A 16773-nucleotide genomic window follows, 5' to 3' on the forward strand; every position below is an offset into this window, starting at 1 on the left:
GCATTCCCCGCTTAGCCGACTCATTTTGAAACCGTTTAACGGAGGGGGATTTAAGAACGAAAAAGAAAGGAAAAAAAATTCCCATTCATGACTTATTCAAAGTGTGGAGAAAAACGGTAATATCACTGGAACTAAACAAATACAGACGCCTCCACGTTTTGAACCCTGGACAAACGAAAGCGAAATCCATCTTCTGACTGACTGCGCTTCTGTGAAATCCCCTCTGGATGCTGCTGTGTTGACTCCTGCATCCTTAAGCAGGTCGGGTGTGTGGGGGCGGGGGGGAGCCCGCGCGCGCGCGGAGGAAAATATCCATATGGTATTAATTGGGGAAAACGGGGCGGGGGGGGGGAGTTGGAGAGGGGCGTGGTTTAGGAGCCTGTCAGACTTGAAACAGCCAAAAGGAAGAGAAGAAAGGATGGTGAGAACAGAAGAAAGCGCCGAACTGTAGTTGTAGAAAGTCCGGGGGGGGGTAAAAAGTACTGACTGTTTAAAAAGTGAGAGGAGAACCCAGCGCGCGAGCCCAACTGACTCACGCTGAGCGGCTCGAGACGATCTTTGAAAAGCAACAACCTCCGTTCGACTAGAGTTGCGTAGATAAAAGGGGTTTTAAATGCAACGCTGTGTGAAGATCATGGCAGCCGACACGAAGAGCTCACTGGGCAGCAGTATCTGCCCAAACCGCAGCCGGAGAAAGCTGCTGGTCGCCGTGGATCTCTTCTGCTTGTTCTTAGGTAAGCCCAGCTCACATTTACTACTGTTCATATACAGCGTGTGATACTACAGCAGCGTCGCGTGACCGTGTGATGTACTGAAAGTTTAAAAGCAATGTATGTTGTAATTTTAACATCAATTGTTGAATCTGCCGATTCAAGCAAACTTATTGGGTGATTATGGCTGAAAAAAGTATCACCAGGCAAGTGCTTCTCATCAGTCGGTGTCAGTAGTTATTAATCGACGTTTTATTTTAATAATGCCAAACTGGTTACATGACTTTTCCTGTCTTTTTCCACAATTTCCTCTCCAGCTGTTGTACTCATTTTCTACTTTCTATTCCAGCTGTTTTAAAAAAAAAAAATTATTTTCTCTTTTTAAGGAGTTATGAGGCAGGGTGGCAATACCTGAAACCGTTGCTGCTATTCAACAGGTTGTTGCTAGGTAACCAAAGACGGAGTTAGTTGACGCCACCAACCTTGTTTAGCTGGCCGATAGATTCCCAGAATGCTGTTCGGTTCTAGTTCGGAGTTCAGTGATATTACTCAATATATCTGACGGATATTATTTTGATATTAATCACATGTCTACCGTTGTATATATATATTTCTTGCCCCGCCTTACTTAGCAGCTGTTTACAGTTTATAAACTTAGAGTGGTAACAGAGCTAGAATCTAATTCAATTTAATCTAATTGAAGACATTGGCTTCATTTCAATTTACTTCAGTTCTGGTTCCCATTTGGGTCAGTCAACCCTAATGAAATATGACGGCTTAATATCCCCTAGTCAAACACACATAATTAAGCGCATAAATTTGACAAGTCATATAACAGATTGGGTAATAGAGTCAAATATTGTTGAATATTTGAGTTCTGAGTTGTTTTATTTCTCTGCCTTTTTCAACCTCAGAAGTAAAGAGAAACTTCTTAAATCTTTTCCAACAGGGATTTAATTGACCATCCTGAATAATTGCATTTTGAAAGAACACATTTACAAGTGATAGTGTATAAATAATGGGAAATACATGTGATTCAACCATCACATTTTTGACTTTAATATATTGCAATGGCTGATATTTAGTTCCAGTTGAAAATTGCGATAAAGGTTATGATTGGTGCATAATTGTGGGTTTTGAAGCAGCTGCAAATTAAAACCAAACTCCAGTCTCAGACTCAGAAGCTCTTGTTTAACCCACGAAATAATCTGTTTTTATCTTTTCCAAATGTTACATGAGTTCCTTGTGTTCTGTTTCTAATCGGTTCCTGAAAATGTGCTTGGCTTAGAGGAAACCCACTAATGAACTGTTCCAGCATTTCTTCCCTCTCCACCCACACCTGTAACCATACGAACCTCTGTTTTTGACTTCTTTTTTTCCCCCAGAATGGCTCAAATTCCTCACAGCAACAGGAATGCTTCAGATGTGAACATCTGCTGAACTACACGCTGTGCGTCTGGCTTAGATGGTTATTTACCAGGCCAATGTGAGTGTTAAAAACCTCACAGCAGCTGCTGGTAGATTTAGTTTTTGATGCGGAAACATTTTAGAAATTAAAATGATTTACCTCGTCCTTAATACTAATTGATGCTTGATGTAACCATATGTCCATAACGTGTTGAAATGTCAGAGTGAAGCTGCAGTTGTAAGTCAAATGTTATAAATAACGCTGTTCCATTTTCCTGGCAAATCCACTGACTGTTTTACAGTCTTGTAGAAAGTAATCTTTTTTTCTTTTCTTTTTTTTTTCATGTGCTATGTTTAGAGTCAGGCTAGTTTTCATCTCTGTGGAGGGTAAATCCCCATCATTTGTATCATTTGTTCCATAAACTTAACAGAGAGAAACTTGTCAACAAACCAGCAGTGTGTTTCTGTCTAAAGATGTCGGGTTAGAGTCTGACCGCAAGTAGGAAACTGTGGGCCACAACTAGCAATCTCCCGGGTCCGCTCTCGGCGCAGTTACTCCTGCCTCCAAGGACGTTATTTGGGCGTTTTACGGCGTTCCGGCGCCCCTGCTCTCTGTAGATCATTGGTTTCAGTAAAGATGAGAGTTTTCTGACAGGAAAACGTCATCCTGACTCGGATCTGACAGGAAACATTTCAGTTTACATTAGACTGCGGAAGGTGGATATAGTGTTTCCCAGTTAACCCCCTCATGGCATTCAAGTGGATGGCTAATAAGCCAAACATGCAAGCAAAGATACTCATACCATTAAACATTTATGAAGTTTGTCAGTTGAAAAAGATCTTGAAAGATTAGTTGGCAAATTCAAAATGTTTCTCTTTTAGGGATTGTTTCTTTTTTTTTACTCCCTGTCTATACAGCCTGGTTTTAACCAGACAACTCAGAACCGTCACTTGAGGAACACACCATGTAGCTGATTAAAACGTCTCTCATTGTACACCTGAACAAACAAAACTTGTCCAACTTGTACGCCAGAAAAATGTCACCAGCAGGTGACGTTTCTATCCATATGATTTCTATCAATCAAACTCATTTGGCTCATTTTGTTTCCCCGTACGCCGTGGAAACATGAGTGAAGGTTTACCTCAGACTCAGCGCTGGTACAACTGGTTATTTGAAGGCACAGCTTGAAAGTTCAAAAACAGCCACGTCATTGTGTGTATGGATACATTTGCGTGTGTGGGCGTGTGTGTGTGTAGGGCTCAGACATGTTCACGCACTCCACCGCAGACTGCAAGCAATCAAGTGGAAAATGTTTGTTTTTACAGTCACATCTTGGTGTTTTGCTGAACGCCTCCAGCACATGTTGAGCATTTTCCACAGATATAAGAACCTGGTGCGGTGCTGAAAAACCCAACAACACCCCTCAACGTTTGATTGTTTTATGTCTTGGGCCAAGAGAAAACATACCTGAAGACAAAAATATAAATGTTTAACATGATTAACTTGCTTTGATTTAAAGCGGAAAAGCAACAGTTACATCTGCTGGTGCTTAAGATGTAAAATATTAATTATAGCGGGGTTTAATAGAATATTTCTGAGATGTCAGGCTTTGAGGACTTACATAGCATGGAGCTGCGGTTGCAGAACCAAAGGGGCGTGGCTTACTAATCGTAGCATTCATCAGCATAAGACAGCTCTGAACTTTGCATCACAATACTCATGCATCCAATCCTTTAAGCAAACGCAAATTGCTTTCAGTTCACAGTGGCTCCAGGTTAATGACTATACTGTGGCGTATAAATTATTGGTTGGTCTTCTTCTAACCCTCACGTTTTATCAGGACATTTTAGTTGATGCCAAAAACATGTAGATCTCTGAACAAAAAGATAATCTGAATGGGGGGTTATAGAGGAACCCAACTCAGACAAGCTTATATTTACTTGTTAATTAGTTGGGCTAACAGACATGCTAACTTTCCAATTTTAATTTTAAATGGTAACCTTTAATAATCCCAGTGAGTTGCCGTCTTTTAATTTCCGGTTGTTGACCCATGACTAGGTAGAACTCCTGGTTGAACTAACCGAACTTGTCAGAGAACAGCCGATGCTGACATGAAGAACTGAACTTTTTTTCTTTGCCGTTTAAATCCAGCTTCTCAGCATTTTCTCTCGCTCCTGTTGTCTTTAACGTTGAGCTAATGCCGGAAAACTTGCCCACACCTGCTGACAGGTGTTGACGTTGGCGCGGCCGGCGCTCTCCACCGCCCTCTGATGTTTCATGCGGGCTCGACTGAAGAGGGTGGGAGGGGAAAATCCCAAGAAGCCGTGCTCACTGCTGATGCTGCAGTGTCAGGCGGATGCGAGGGGTCATGGCACCCGAGTCAGGAGGGAGAAGCAAAAACAGCCGAATGTCTGGAAGCCGGGATCTGACTGCGACCTTCTGTTTCTTGTCATTTTTCCTCCCTTCGCCCTGTTTCCCAGAAGTCGTCTACTGCGCTTGGTCATTTTAAGGTTCATTTAAAAGCCACGGACTCGTGAATTCATCAATGCGTTTGCCAGACTTTTCTTCTCTTTGAGTCTCTGCCCTCCGGACGCCTCTGGGCTTGTGGTTAGTCTGAGTGAATGGGTTTAAAGGGGTTGTAGAGGTCTTTTCTCCGTCATATCAGCAGTCTGGATATCCTCCTGTGTTGTTCTCTTCAGAGACAGATAAACCAAACCATGGGGGATTTGACATTCAGGATTAAGCGCACTGTAAAACGTGGCATGTTTTGACAGCTACAGGCCCATTAAGACGTTCTGCCTGATTTCTTTTCTTTTTCCACCGGTACAGCTTCAGAGTGGAATGTCGCTCCGGCGTAGGTATTTGTTTGAAGAGCGGCTGAAAGTTAATAACGTGAACCCTGCTGAATGTGGAGGGCCAAGCGGCATTCTGGATTTCCCAGAGCGCCAGAACTCTCTGTAACCTGAACTCGGCCCAGCTGGACCTTGAAAACCACAACTTAGCAGCTCTGTGTGTGTGTGTGTGTAGGGGGGGGGGTGTAATTGGGTGGGTATATCAGCAAGTCAAGCATGTGTTGACATTCAGTCTAAGAAATTCCCCCTGCCACCTTTCCTAACATCGGCAGTCTGCTTGTTTTTCTTTATATCTCCAGATCGCAGCCAACTTGAAAGCCCATTGCCACTTTGAAGTGAAGTGAAAGCATATTTTCCCTATTCTGTCTTGAGATTTGAAGGCCTCTCCTGGGTACCTCAGTTACCCCCGGATATCAAAGTCCTCCATCGCTGCCTCTTGAGATCGAGGAAATAAGCTGTCCTTATTGGCTCTTGGCTAAGTTACACCCGCTCTGTTTGTTGTCAGCAGATAAGAACAGATCTTTTCGCTACTTCAAGTGGTGAAAGACACTAAATCGATCAGACACAAACACCCCCAAGGCGTCTTCAAAAGGCCCTTTTAAGGTCTACTTCAAAGCCGCGGCTGGAAAGATGGCGCCACTCAAGCTGCTTTGGTTGTTTTTTTTTGTTGTTTTTTTGTCTTTTCCGGTTTAGCAAAAATTTGACATAGTTCGGTGTTAGAGACTGGAAGGATAGCTGCCGTGGGTTAAAATAGCGCAGTTTCACAAATTCATAACCATGCATGGATTTATACTTGGGAGCGGCTACATATGTGACATTTTGGGGAAATTGTATTTGGTGGTTTTACAAAAGAGCATTGGATATTGACCCAAAAAAGAAAAAGTACCATCGACCTGCTACTTTCTGTCCTCTTCGTTGTTGCAGCTGGCTGACGAATATATGACTAAGGATAGATAAATTTCAATATGGCCAAAATCCACCTCATCCTAGCTCAAGAGTTTTTCTTTTCTTTTGAAATTGCTGTGTTTCCAATAATCAGACATTTTATTTTCACAATCTCAATTTGTGCAATGTTATACTTGAAGGAAAAGCTTTTCCACTTCCTTCTTCCACAGAGTTTTGGGAAAACTGGTACTTCAGCATTTTCATTGCGCTCTCATTGAAATGAAGGGAACAAGAGGACAAAATAAATGTTCTTATTTTAATTGCAATGGTGTTCAGTTAAACTCATGAAGATGCTGTCCTCGGAACTCCTGAAAGCGGTTTGTATTTTCTCTGCTATGTTAAGCGTTTTCTTAAATGTATGTATATATGTGTCCTGAAAAAAAAAAAAACCTGCCTCACCTGCACTCATGTATCTGTCCAACCATGCAGTGGCTCTTGTCGCCGTGCTTTTGCACAAGTCTGTCTTCCCGCCTTACCAGAGGGGGTTCCACTGTGACGACGAGAGCATCAGACTTCCCTTTAAGAACAGCACGGTGCCCACCTCCGTACTCGCATCTGTGGGCTTCACTCTGCCCGTGTTCTCTGTAAGTCCTGGTGTGGTAAAAGCAGGAGGACGAGGGGAAGCCTGTATTGGAGCGCGCTCAGTTCGCCAGTGGCTGGATTTTTTTTCCCCAACCCCACACCGATTTGACGGCTTTCACGGGCTCTGAGTCGCACGCGGTGGTTATGTCCCATTGACTGCAAATCATGTGTGCAGCTCATTACTTGTCCGCCAGTTTCCACTGTGGACTGTTTGATTCAAATCCCGGCCTTCAGGCTGCCGTTAGTGTACATCCACTTTACCAAACGCACACAAAATTGGCTGTTTGTTCTTAAAGCAAAATATCTAAAAATATGAATTGTCCCAAATTGAAATATTAAAAAAAAAACTTGTTTTTCCTAACAATATTTTTAAACCTAAGACATTCAATTACAGTCCTACAAGAAGAGAATTTGTTTAAAAAAAATAAAAGAGGGACATTATGATAAATCCTTATATTAGGGTTATGAAATGAGAAAGTATTTTTATTTTTACCAACAGAGTGAAGGTTTGACAGCTAACAAAATGTGTTTCAAAGGGTCTAATCAGTGCGGAATGATCTGCTGTAAGTCAGGTGTAATATCGTAGTATTTGAGTCTATTCTGGCTAGCTAATTGCTTTTTTTAGAATAGCTAATTTACTAGAATTAGCTAAAGACTAATTCCAAAGAAACATTTTTATAAATCTCAAATTGTGTTTTAAACCATTTTGTGTAGAACTAAGGTTTTGAACCAGAGAAGCTGACACCAACTAGTGTCGTCAGCAGCTAACCGTTAACCACTGGGGTATTCCGACTTTGCTAGCAAATGTTTAATATCACTTCCCATTCTTTTTTCTTTCTAGCTACTCAAAATGCTCAGTCAGTAAAGTGTTTATGATTCGACTCAAGTTTTCAACTCTAGAGCCACTTCCCTTCTTGCTATAAGGGTCTCAAACAGCTGAAACTAGCTGGCGAGCTTAAATCGCACAACTTTGGATCCTACAATAATGGAATTTTCTCCACGTGGTTTAATTTTCCACACTTAAGATGTGCATCTTAAAGCAATTTACTAAATGTTTTTACTAAGCAGATGGATTCCCACTGATTCAAACTCATCAATACTATTAGGGTTTTTTTTTTTTTTTACTTTAATGAGGCCATTTCTGAGCCCAACTTGCTGCTTACTATCATTACAGTGACAGACTTTCAATAACATTTCAGTCCTGAGACAAAACCACATGCTGAAATTTGCAGATTATTTTTCAAATTTCCCTCATAAAATGGTAATGAGAGCTTCTTAGAAACATTCAGCTCAGCAGGGTGATTCATTACAGAAAACAAAACCAGCTGTAAGGTAAATCATCCTCGGTCTTCAGTTGACAGACTGAACTATAACCCCGAGTCGGATCCTTCAGTAAATAACTGGCCAATTAGCAGTCATTACTTTGTTAGTCACAGATAACAGCCACAGAACGAACTGAGCCAGCTCCAGATGTTCTCTTGTCATCCCCTGCTTGCCACCACAGCCTCTGATTTGCGTGTCATTAACCTAGCACCTCCATCTCTCTCTCTCACCCACCCATCCACCCGTCCCGTCCTCCCCGTTGCCTTCCCTTCTCTTCCCATTCCTTCCCTTCCCTGCCTCCTCTCCGTCCTCTCTGTGCCACTCACTCGCCTCTCTACACGCTAGCCGGCCTGCCTTTCTTGGTCATTGAGACCTCCGCTGTTCAGCCGTACCGTAGAGGGTTTTACTGCGACGATGAATCCATCAGGTACCCGGCCAAAAGCGGAGAGATCGTTAGCGACACTCTGCTTAGCGCGACAGGCATTCTAATCAGCATCCTCTCTGTAAGTCACCTCACTCTCATCACTAATGTCATCTTCACTCCTCGGGTTTCAGCGCCGCTCACAAGTACTAGCAGCACCTGTGGCAGCCATGTGAATTCTCATGCTAATCTTTTATTATTATCATCATTATTATTATTATTCTTGTTTGCAGTTGATGCTACTTCATGTCTTCTGTCTACAGCAATGATTTAAACATATGCAAACCGTCCAATCGGCTACAGCTGTTCATGTTTGCCTCAAAGCGTGCCTGCAGCTCAATCCACAGTTTTTATAGGAACGTAGTAAAAACAACTTCTTATTACGGAACCGTATCACATTGAAAGTAAAATATTCCAACAAATTTAAAAGCATCAAATTATTAGAAATGCATTTTTATGTGACCAGATTACTGATTCCACAATTATTGGCACTAATGAACAAATTGTAAAACATTTCAATTTTTGTCCTTCTCTTTAGGTTTTAAAGTGTCAAAGGCATTTTAATGAGTAATCAATGAGGCATTGTTACTCCAATACATAAATATGATGGGAATAGGATTCCCTTGGCCACCCTTGAAAATGAGAAGGACGAGAGAACATGCCATTAAAGTAAGACACATGTTGATCTTCATAAAACTAAAACTATCCAACAATTTAGGATTTATTCCAAACAAGCATCGTTTAAAACAAAAGAACAAACACATATCATCTTACTACTTGTGCAACCTTTTTTACACGCTAACAATACAGGCATAAACATGCTTACTTCAAACAACGTTTGGAACTTTTACCTCCCGTTTCGGGGCTTTGAGGGAACAAACCAAAATTATCCTGAACGATGACTGATGCGACTCTTCTCCACACCCGGGCCATCAGCCAGAGCCGCTGCCTCCAGGGCGTTTCAGATAAGAACGAACCGACAACACTCTCTCCCGAGATTTCCCTGGAGGAAGCAAGATGACTAAAGTGATTAGGACTTTCACAGTGAAGTGAAGTTTGGAGTAGTTTGGAGGAATCTCCTGAGAGAAAGCCGAGCATCTTCAACCCAGTCTGGTGATTAAACTCATTACTGTTGGAACTCGTGCAGTTTTGTTCGAGCGTCTCGCACCAGGCTGCTCTTGACAGATACAGCAATACAGAAGAAAGTTAAAAGAAATTACAAATTTGATTTTTTTTTTCCATTTAAAGACAACAACTCGTACTTTAGGACTCAGCCGCTACATGGAAACTGAAATTAAACTCCAGCGACGTTTGTAAGAACTCGGCAGCGACCGTGCCGAGTAGACGGAGCCTGCCTAAGCGTGTAGTTAGTGCTTACAAAACACCCCCCTCTCGCCCCCCCAACACCTCGGTAGCCACAGAGTAATACATTCACAACCACAGATGGGTCGTTTGTGTGCAAACAGATTCCTGCAGCACTCCCCCCCCCCCAAAATATAGGGCCCGTTTAAAAAGTTAAATGTTATACCTCACATAAAATGTCAATTTTTCACCGCGTTGCCTCACGGCTGAGGGTGCATGTGTTGTGTACCCTGCCCTTCACCTCCCACCGCCCCCCCAAGAGCAGAGTACTGCTCAGACCTAAAGCCACAGGGGTGAGGAGGAGCCGGCAGGCTGTGTAATTACGGTTGACGCAATGGTTGTTTGGTTAAACACCATAATTGCCGGGGTGGAATTGTGGTGAGGGCCCCAAACAAGAAAAAAAAATAATAATAAAATGGCCATATATTTCGTTTTCCCCCAGCAATACATGACTTTTGGATCCACCTCCAACGCCCCCCTAGAGAGCTCTGGCCAACATTTGTGTTTTGTGAAGCAGAAGAAAAAGCAAACATATTTAGTGCTTCGTTGCTCCGAGATGGAGAGCTGGGGGGGGGACCAAGAGGTCGTGGCCTTTTTGTAATTTATGTAATTTATGCTGGCCTTTGTCAGGGTGAAAGTAGAAACAATATGCCGTCACTTTTGTCCAAATAGCAAATCAGCTTTTTGTTTTGTTTTTTCTCCGTTATGGTAAAATTTTCACATCGTCGCCGTGTTGCAGACGCCGAATGGACTTCTCTCTCAAACCATCTCTGACCAGCTTCCGTTTCCCTTTGGAAGGAAAGCCACTCATCCGTACAGGAAGTGGGCAAATAATAGCTGTCCAGTCAACAGAGTCTCCTAAATATTCTGTGAATCTTCACCGCTCCTCCGCATGGCTCAGACCTACTAAAATATTGTCTTTTATAACCTAGCTCTGTTTTAAGCATCACAACCGTATCCCTGTCCACTGAGGTTCTTTAGGCCTTTGCAGAATGACCGGATTTATAAAGATTAAATTAGACACAATTGGACTCCCATTTCCTCCTGAGTAGACGTAAACTACCAATAAAATCCAACAAATTTCGTGGTTGTAGTGTGACCAAATGTGGAAGAAGTTCAAGGGGCGCGACGGCTTTCTGGAGGCGCTGCGCGTCCATTACCAAGCAACTCGATTCATCTGTTCGCTCAGTGAAAACCTTCTGCACAAGAGGAACCAGATGTGTTGTCTTTCCTCCAGCTGGGGTAGCGGCAGCTGGCTCCAAAGGCCTGTGTGGTGGAAACAACGCCTTTTCTTTTTTTTCTCTGCTTGTTAAATCTCCAGTGTGTTCCAGAGCGAGGCTCGCCCTCACCCCTCCTTGGAAGAATGCGCGATGAATTCGAGATGCTGACGTGAAAACAGCCAGACGTCCGGGTTTTCAGAAAGACCGCCTGTGCGGGGGGAAAAACAAACATGCGCCTGGTGGAATCTGGCCACCGCCAATCAGACACGTCGCCTAGCTCAGCATTTCCTTGATTAGAACCAGCAGTGACTCCCCCCAACCCTACTCTCCTCCTCATTCCTTTTCTCACTTTTCTGCCTCTCCTCCCTTACTTGCAACACTTCTTGTTCCTTCAATCGTATTAGCATATCTTCTTTGCCATTCCATCCTCCCTTCTTGTCATTCTGTACCTTCTGTCCCCCCCTCCCCCATCTGTCTCTCACTCCTCCACAGCTTCAATTGTAAATAGCTTGAAGACAACAGAGGAAGATGAGGTTAGGGGGCAGGGAAGCGTTTTTGAGCTTGGACAACTGTTTTGAGTCATGAATATTTATCTACCCTTGATTGTCCCCCTCTGTTCCCTCCATTGGTCAATGTTCAGTGGGGGTTCTTTCATTGTTTTCTCTTAGAGGAAGAGTATAATGGAGTAGAGATGTTCGGCAAATCAGCAGCCCTGATGCATAGAAAACTCCCAGTACTTTGTTCTAGTTTATCAAAGACCTACATAAAATGCTAACAAATTAAAACACATAATTGATACTCAAGCAACCCCAAGGATTGTCTCAATTACCAGTCAGTGATTAGTTTTGGATCTAATTAATGTTTAGGCTGGTTCAGTCTGATGATATATGACAAATTAGTACCAATCAAACCATATGTCCACATTTCTTTACACTACCCTTTGAGCAGATCATAGAAAATGACTTTAAATTGTTGCCAAAGCAGATATGAAATGTCCACCTGCCTGGTCTGCGTTAATGCAGAGTTGGTTTAAAATGTTCTCCATTTCGGACCCAAAAAGAGTCTGGTAGGAAACCACCAAAACTACGAAACAACGAAGAGGCAAAACGGCAAAGAGTGGAATGTCCACCATTCTTCAATAGCACACGATAACTTCACAAAGGCCGTTTCACCAACATCCGCTTCCTCTCTCTTCTCTCAGATCATAATAGGTGAAAGCTTCAGGATCTTCTTTCTGACCAAGGAATCCAAGTCGTTTGTCGGGAACCCCTACTTTGCTGCTTTCTACAAACAGATTGGGGTGTTCCTCTTTGGCTGTGCCATCAGCCTGTCCTTCACCAACATCGCCAAGGTGACGTTAGGCCGCCTGCGGCCACACTTCATCGACGTGTGCAAGCCTGACTTCTCCACCATCAACTGCTCCCTGGGCTACATCACGGAGTACACGTGTCTAGGGTCAGAGAGCAAAGTCCAAGAGGCTAGGTATGGTGTGCTAACCCATGGCTCAGTCACCCACAAGCAAATGCCATTGGTTTGGACATTTGTTACGCGCTTCGATGCTAACTGATAAACGTTCTCCTCAGGAAGTCATTCTTATCTGGACACGCGTCGTTCTCCATGTACACCATGCTCTACCTAGTGGTGAGTTTCTAGACGTTCGTCCTTTTACTCGTTCTGTTCTTCAATAACTTTAAAAAAAATAAAAAATTTTTTATCTGACTTCCTTTGGTCTACAGTTTTACCTGCAGTCTCGCTTAACTTGGAACGGAGCCCGCCTGCTGCGTCCATTGACCCAGTTCGCCCTCATCATGATATCCTTCTACACTGGCCTGACCCGGGTGTCCGACCACAAGCACCACCCCGCCGATGTCCTGGCCGGGTTCTTTCAGGGCGCCCTGGTGGCCGTCTGCATCGTAAGCCGTCACACTCTTCTTTAAAGCCGTCCTAATTATAACAGCAGAGGAAATGTATCATTTTCATCTGATGAAATATTTCTGACACCGCATACCTTATGATTTTGTTTGTTTTTGTAGAGCTCAGAACAGCAGTGACTTTGTACAAAGTCTATGATAAACTCGTTCCAATATGTATGCAGAAGTGGTTAGAAATTAAAGAAACAATTTATGACTTAAAAGTGAAGGGTTTGTTTAAAAAACTTAAAAGTCAGTAAGGACAAATATTAAAAACAAATGTACTTCAGTTAGAGGGATTCAGGGGTGGAATAGTTGTTGTGAGGACATAAAACTGGTTTTCAATCTCTAAATTAAAAAAAAAAAAGTATAATAAAATAGGGTTTGATTATGTTTTCTTTTATGAGTTATTCTACAGACTGATCTGAAATTCCCTGGAGACGTGTTTTAGAAAAATATACAGAAAAGATTCTGCTGCTTTGATTAGGTTGATGCTTTAAAAAATTGAAGGTATAATAAGCCTGTTCCTCTGCCTACACCTTTTGGTTAAATATTGTTTATTTCTGTACTAGGTTTTTTTTGTTTTTTTCCCCCAACACTCTCTGTTGTTGTTTTTTTACTTGTTAAAAAATAACCAAAAATAGTTATTATAATTATTTCCTAGGACCTTTAGAGGGTAGCAGCAAACAGTAAAGTCGTATCAAGACGTAGCTACAGTTAGCTAAAGACAACTGTTACAAAACGATCCTTTAAGCCTCGCGTCTCTTGTTTTTGACTTCAAAAACGAGCTAAAAAGGATGAAGATGTTAAAAGTACGTAGCTAAATTTGGAAATTCAGAATTGACTTCCTGTAGTACTTTTTCTGGGACCACATGCGCTGGAGTGGTAGCACTGTTTTCTCAGCAGAGACACCTACTGTTTAGGAGGAGGACTGCAGCAAGTGTTGCATGTTTGAACATCTAGTTTAAACATCTCCGATGCTGAGGATATTTGCTAGCTTTTTTTTTTTTATTGTTTGTTTATTGATAGATGTACAAAGTTAGCAACGGTTTTAACTGGATCAAAAGTGAATGTAACAAATCGTGAACAACATTTTTTTTTTTTTTAGCTTGCTCAACATGTCCACATCAAATTGCAAACCGAGCGGGGTTAAAGATAAGGTATTAGGAATGAATAACTAGCCACAATCATTAAAAGTGTCATTATATAATTTTTAAGTATAAATAATTGTTGATAGCCCGGAAAGTTATATTTTTATTTTTAGGCCAAGACAGAGAGTAGAAAGTCTTTATTTTTGTCTGACCAACTGCAAACCTTTAAACAATTCCCTCTCCTTCTGCCTGGCAGGTTTTCTTTGTGTCCGATTTGCTTTGGCCCAAAAGAGGATGGTGCCCTTTGACCCAGATGCCGGTGAAGAAAGATTGCCTTCCTCCAGCAGACACCAGGGAGCAGGGCAACCCTCTCACCATGGTGTAAAAACAAGGCTGAAAACCGACTGAAAGCAAGAAATGAGCAGAACTGTGCCTTTGTTATTGTTATTATTATTATTTTCCTACAGCCACTTGTTCTTACTGAATGAAATGGACACTCTGGAAAGTGCAGAAGTGAACCACAGAAAGCAGTTAAAGAAAGTTTTGCTTTCTGAAGAACTTTTTTTTTTCTTTTTTAATGTTTTTCCCCAAATCTCACAAGACATGTGAATGTGTAGGGAGGTGAGACGACCTTTTTGTTGTTGTTGTTTTTGTTACACAAGGAGTATTTGACCTTCTCTTCTGTTATGAAGAACTTTTAGTTTTGTTCTGAGCACAAGTCCGGAATTCAAGCAAAAGCCTACGAGTGGCGGCCGCTAACAAAGCTGTGTGCGGCTTTTCTGCGTTTTATTTGTCCAGCATGGGCGCTCCACTCGTAGCCCCGCTCCTCGCTGTGTGACTCATATTTGAACAGAATAAAAATAAACAATAAAAAATACAAATTCCTCTATTTCAGGAAGGATATTGTTTTAGTTTATTACAAGACATTGCATGCGCGACTTTTAAAGCACTATTTTCCTCTAGTATTGTTCGTCACCTCTTGAACGACCTTTTTTGAAAAGCTTTTGGAAAGCTTCACTCTGTGTGTAGTTCAGTGTTGCCTCAGACGTTATAGTTATGTGGAAAATACAGCGACGATGTGGGTGGGTTTTAGATGTGGGCCTCATTCTGCTGGCATGGATGGGCCCCCACTGAGCCGTTTAATGAAATGACGGTCTTTTATATGTGCCAGACGGGTGTTCACGTGTTAGGTCAGAGTGTGTGTGCGTGTGTGTTTTAAGGTTAGGTCGTATATTTCAGTATTCATCGCCTAAAAGTGTGGCAGAGAAGAGGCACCTGTTTTAGCATACAAATTGATACAATTTGATCACATGTACCCGTTACTTATCATTTTTTTCCTATAACACTTATGGCTATGTAGCTATGTGTGTATGTGTTGCCAGTAGAGATGCACTGACCAGTGACTGGCCAGTTGGAAACTCAAAAACCTAGTCCTGGGGAATGCAGCATAACAAAGGCTAATACCTTGGTGAGCATGGAGATGTTAGCCTTTGGCAATTTTTGATATGGACGTCATTCGAAGCTAGTCGTGTTCAGTGTCAGTGAAATGTTTTTAAACAAGTCGAAAGAAGAACCAAAAGTTTTAGAAGCTAAGGTTAGCTGTATTTGCAATGGAGGGATGCTAGCTGCTCATTCAGGCTAGACTGCCAACACTTGAACATATGTGAGTTTTTCCAAGTATGCTAACTACTCTAATCATGTTAACCATTGTAATTTTATGGTAATCTCTGCAATGCGATGCCAAAAACATAATACCCATAGTAGCTTATGTTGTAAAATCACATAATTGGGATGTCGGTAGAGATGCGCTGACCTGTGACTGGCCAGTTGGGAACTCAAGAAGTCAGGGATTGCACTGTAAAGAAGGCTAACAGGTTACACAGCTAGCCTTGGACATGCTTCAATGTGGACATTGTTACATGGAGCTAGCGATGTTTGGTATCAGTAAAATGTTTTAACCTTGAGTTCGAAGAAGAACCGAAGGTTTAGGAAGCTATTTGAAGATTAGCCGTATTTACTGTGGAGGGAGGCTAGCTGCTCTAGACTTCTTTTGGTGTTAATACTTCTGGACCTTTTCAAGTATACCAACTACTCTAATCATACTAACCATTGTAATATCCAGGATCTCATGCCAAAAACAACTCATAATGTTAACTCTATTATTTTCTTCCTGTTTTACCCCTTTCTCACACAGTGTGACTTCGCCTCTGATCCAAGTACAATGGCTCATTTAAAAATAATTAATTTCTGACAGCAGGAATTCTTTATTAAAAACAGTTGGATTAAGTGACAAATCAGAATCAACTTAAACTGATATTACTAGAACATAGGTTGCTATTCTAACTTTTAACTGTAGGAACTGTACGTTGGAACATTTTAGCCGTTTTTAACTAATATATTTTAGAACCTAGATAAAAGCTGTACAAAATTGGAGACTGACAACAGAACTCTGATCGGCGAATCTCTAGATGACATAAACCTGATGTAATACCTGCAGTGTGCTTGCATGACTCCGTTGTGAAGCACATATGGGAAACCAGTGCCTTAAAATATCCAGACTCGCTTATAAATAACTAAGACTGCCTCAGAAAGTTCACTGTGCCACTACGTGTTGTAAATTGCTGTAAAGTGTGTCCTGTTTGTGTCCTGCAGAAACGCCCACTATGACTCTGCGTTGAGACCTGTGTAAATGTAGAACGTGCTTCTGTGTGAGGCAAACAGCGTCCAGTGAAGTGAATATTAACTTGTATAAAAACCAAGAACGAAGCGGGTCAAAACCAGACTCCTTCGGTTCTTGGGTTGTTGTTTTTTTCTGTTTTGTTATAAGAACAAAACAAACAAAAAAAAAACTTTATATTTTTGTAATGTGAAATTTTATACCATAAAGCTGTATTAAAGAGAGGATGTCTTTAATAAAAACACAAAAGAAAAGTGAAGTTGAAGGTTTCT

The 16773-nt window shown here is 41.8% G+C and overlaps 1 protein-coding gene and 1 long non-coding RNA gene across 4 annotated transcripts; both read left to right on the forward strand.

Annotated features, from left to right (window-relative positions):
• Positions 1-380: 380 nt before the first annotated feature.
• On the forward strand, positions 381-16760 carry LOC114145919 (phospholipid phosphatase 3-like). Of its 3 annotated transcripts, none has more exons than XM_028019601.1 (6): positions 384-734; positions 8166-8323; positions 12025-12305; positions 12407-12464; positions 12560-12736; positions 14081-16760. In XM_028019601.1, exons 1-6 carry the CDS (start codon positions 614-616, stop codon positions 14207-14209), a joined length of 924 nt encoding a protein of 307 aa, XP_027875402.1. In that variant the 5' UTR covers positions 384-613; the 3' UTR covers positions 14210-16760. The 3 variants fall into 3 exon arrangements, with proteins under 3 accessions (XP_027875404.1, XP_027875402.1, XP_027875403.1); XM_028019602.1 differs by lacking the exon at positions 8166-8323 and adding an exon at positions 6345-6499 and having other exon boundaries at positions 385-734; XM_028019603.1 differs by lacking the exons at positions 8166-8323; positions 14081-16760 and adding an exon at positions 6345-6499 and having other exon boundaries at positions 381-734; positions 12560-12775.
• On the forward strand, positions 8330-11877 carry LOC114145929 (uncharacterized). The gene is made up of 2 exons (XR_003595788.1): positions 8330-8910; positions 9052-11877. It is a non-coding gene; the product is annotated as an uncharacterized LOC114145929 (long non-coding RNA).
• Positions 16761-16773: the final 13 nt, after the last annotated feature.

The sequence above is a fragment of the Xiphophorus couchianus genome, chromosome 6 (genome assembly GCF_001444195.1).
Source record: "Xiphophorus couchianus chromosome 6, X_couchianus-1.0, whole genome shotgun sequence".
NCBI lineage: Eukaryota > Metazoa > Chordata > Actinopteri > Cyprinodontiformes > Poeciliidae > Xiphophorus > Xiphophorus couchianus.

What these genes read in the sequence shown, in the direction of transcription:
- LOC114145919 (XM_028019601.1), top strand. Translation starts at nt 614, where the DNA reads ATGCAACGCTGTGTGAAGATCATGGCAGCCGACACGAAGAGCTCACTG. An exon ending in TTCTAATCAGCATCCTCTCT is followed by an intron (nt 8,324 to 12,024) that starts GTAAGTCACCTC and finishes CTCTTCTCTCAG; the next exon opens with ATCATAATAGGTGAAAGCTT. An exon ending in AGCAAAGTCCAAGAGGCTAG is followed by an intron (nt 12,306 to 12,406) that starts GTATGGTGTGCT and finishes CGTTCTCCTCAG; the next exon opens with GAAGTCATTCTTATCTGGAC.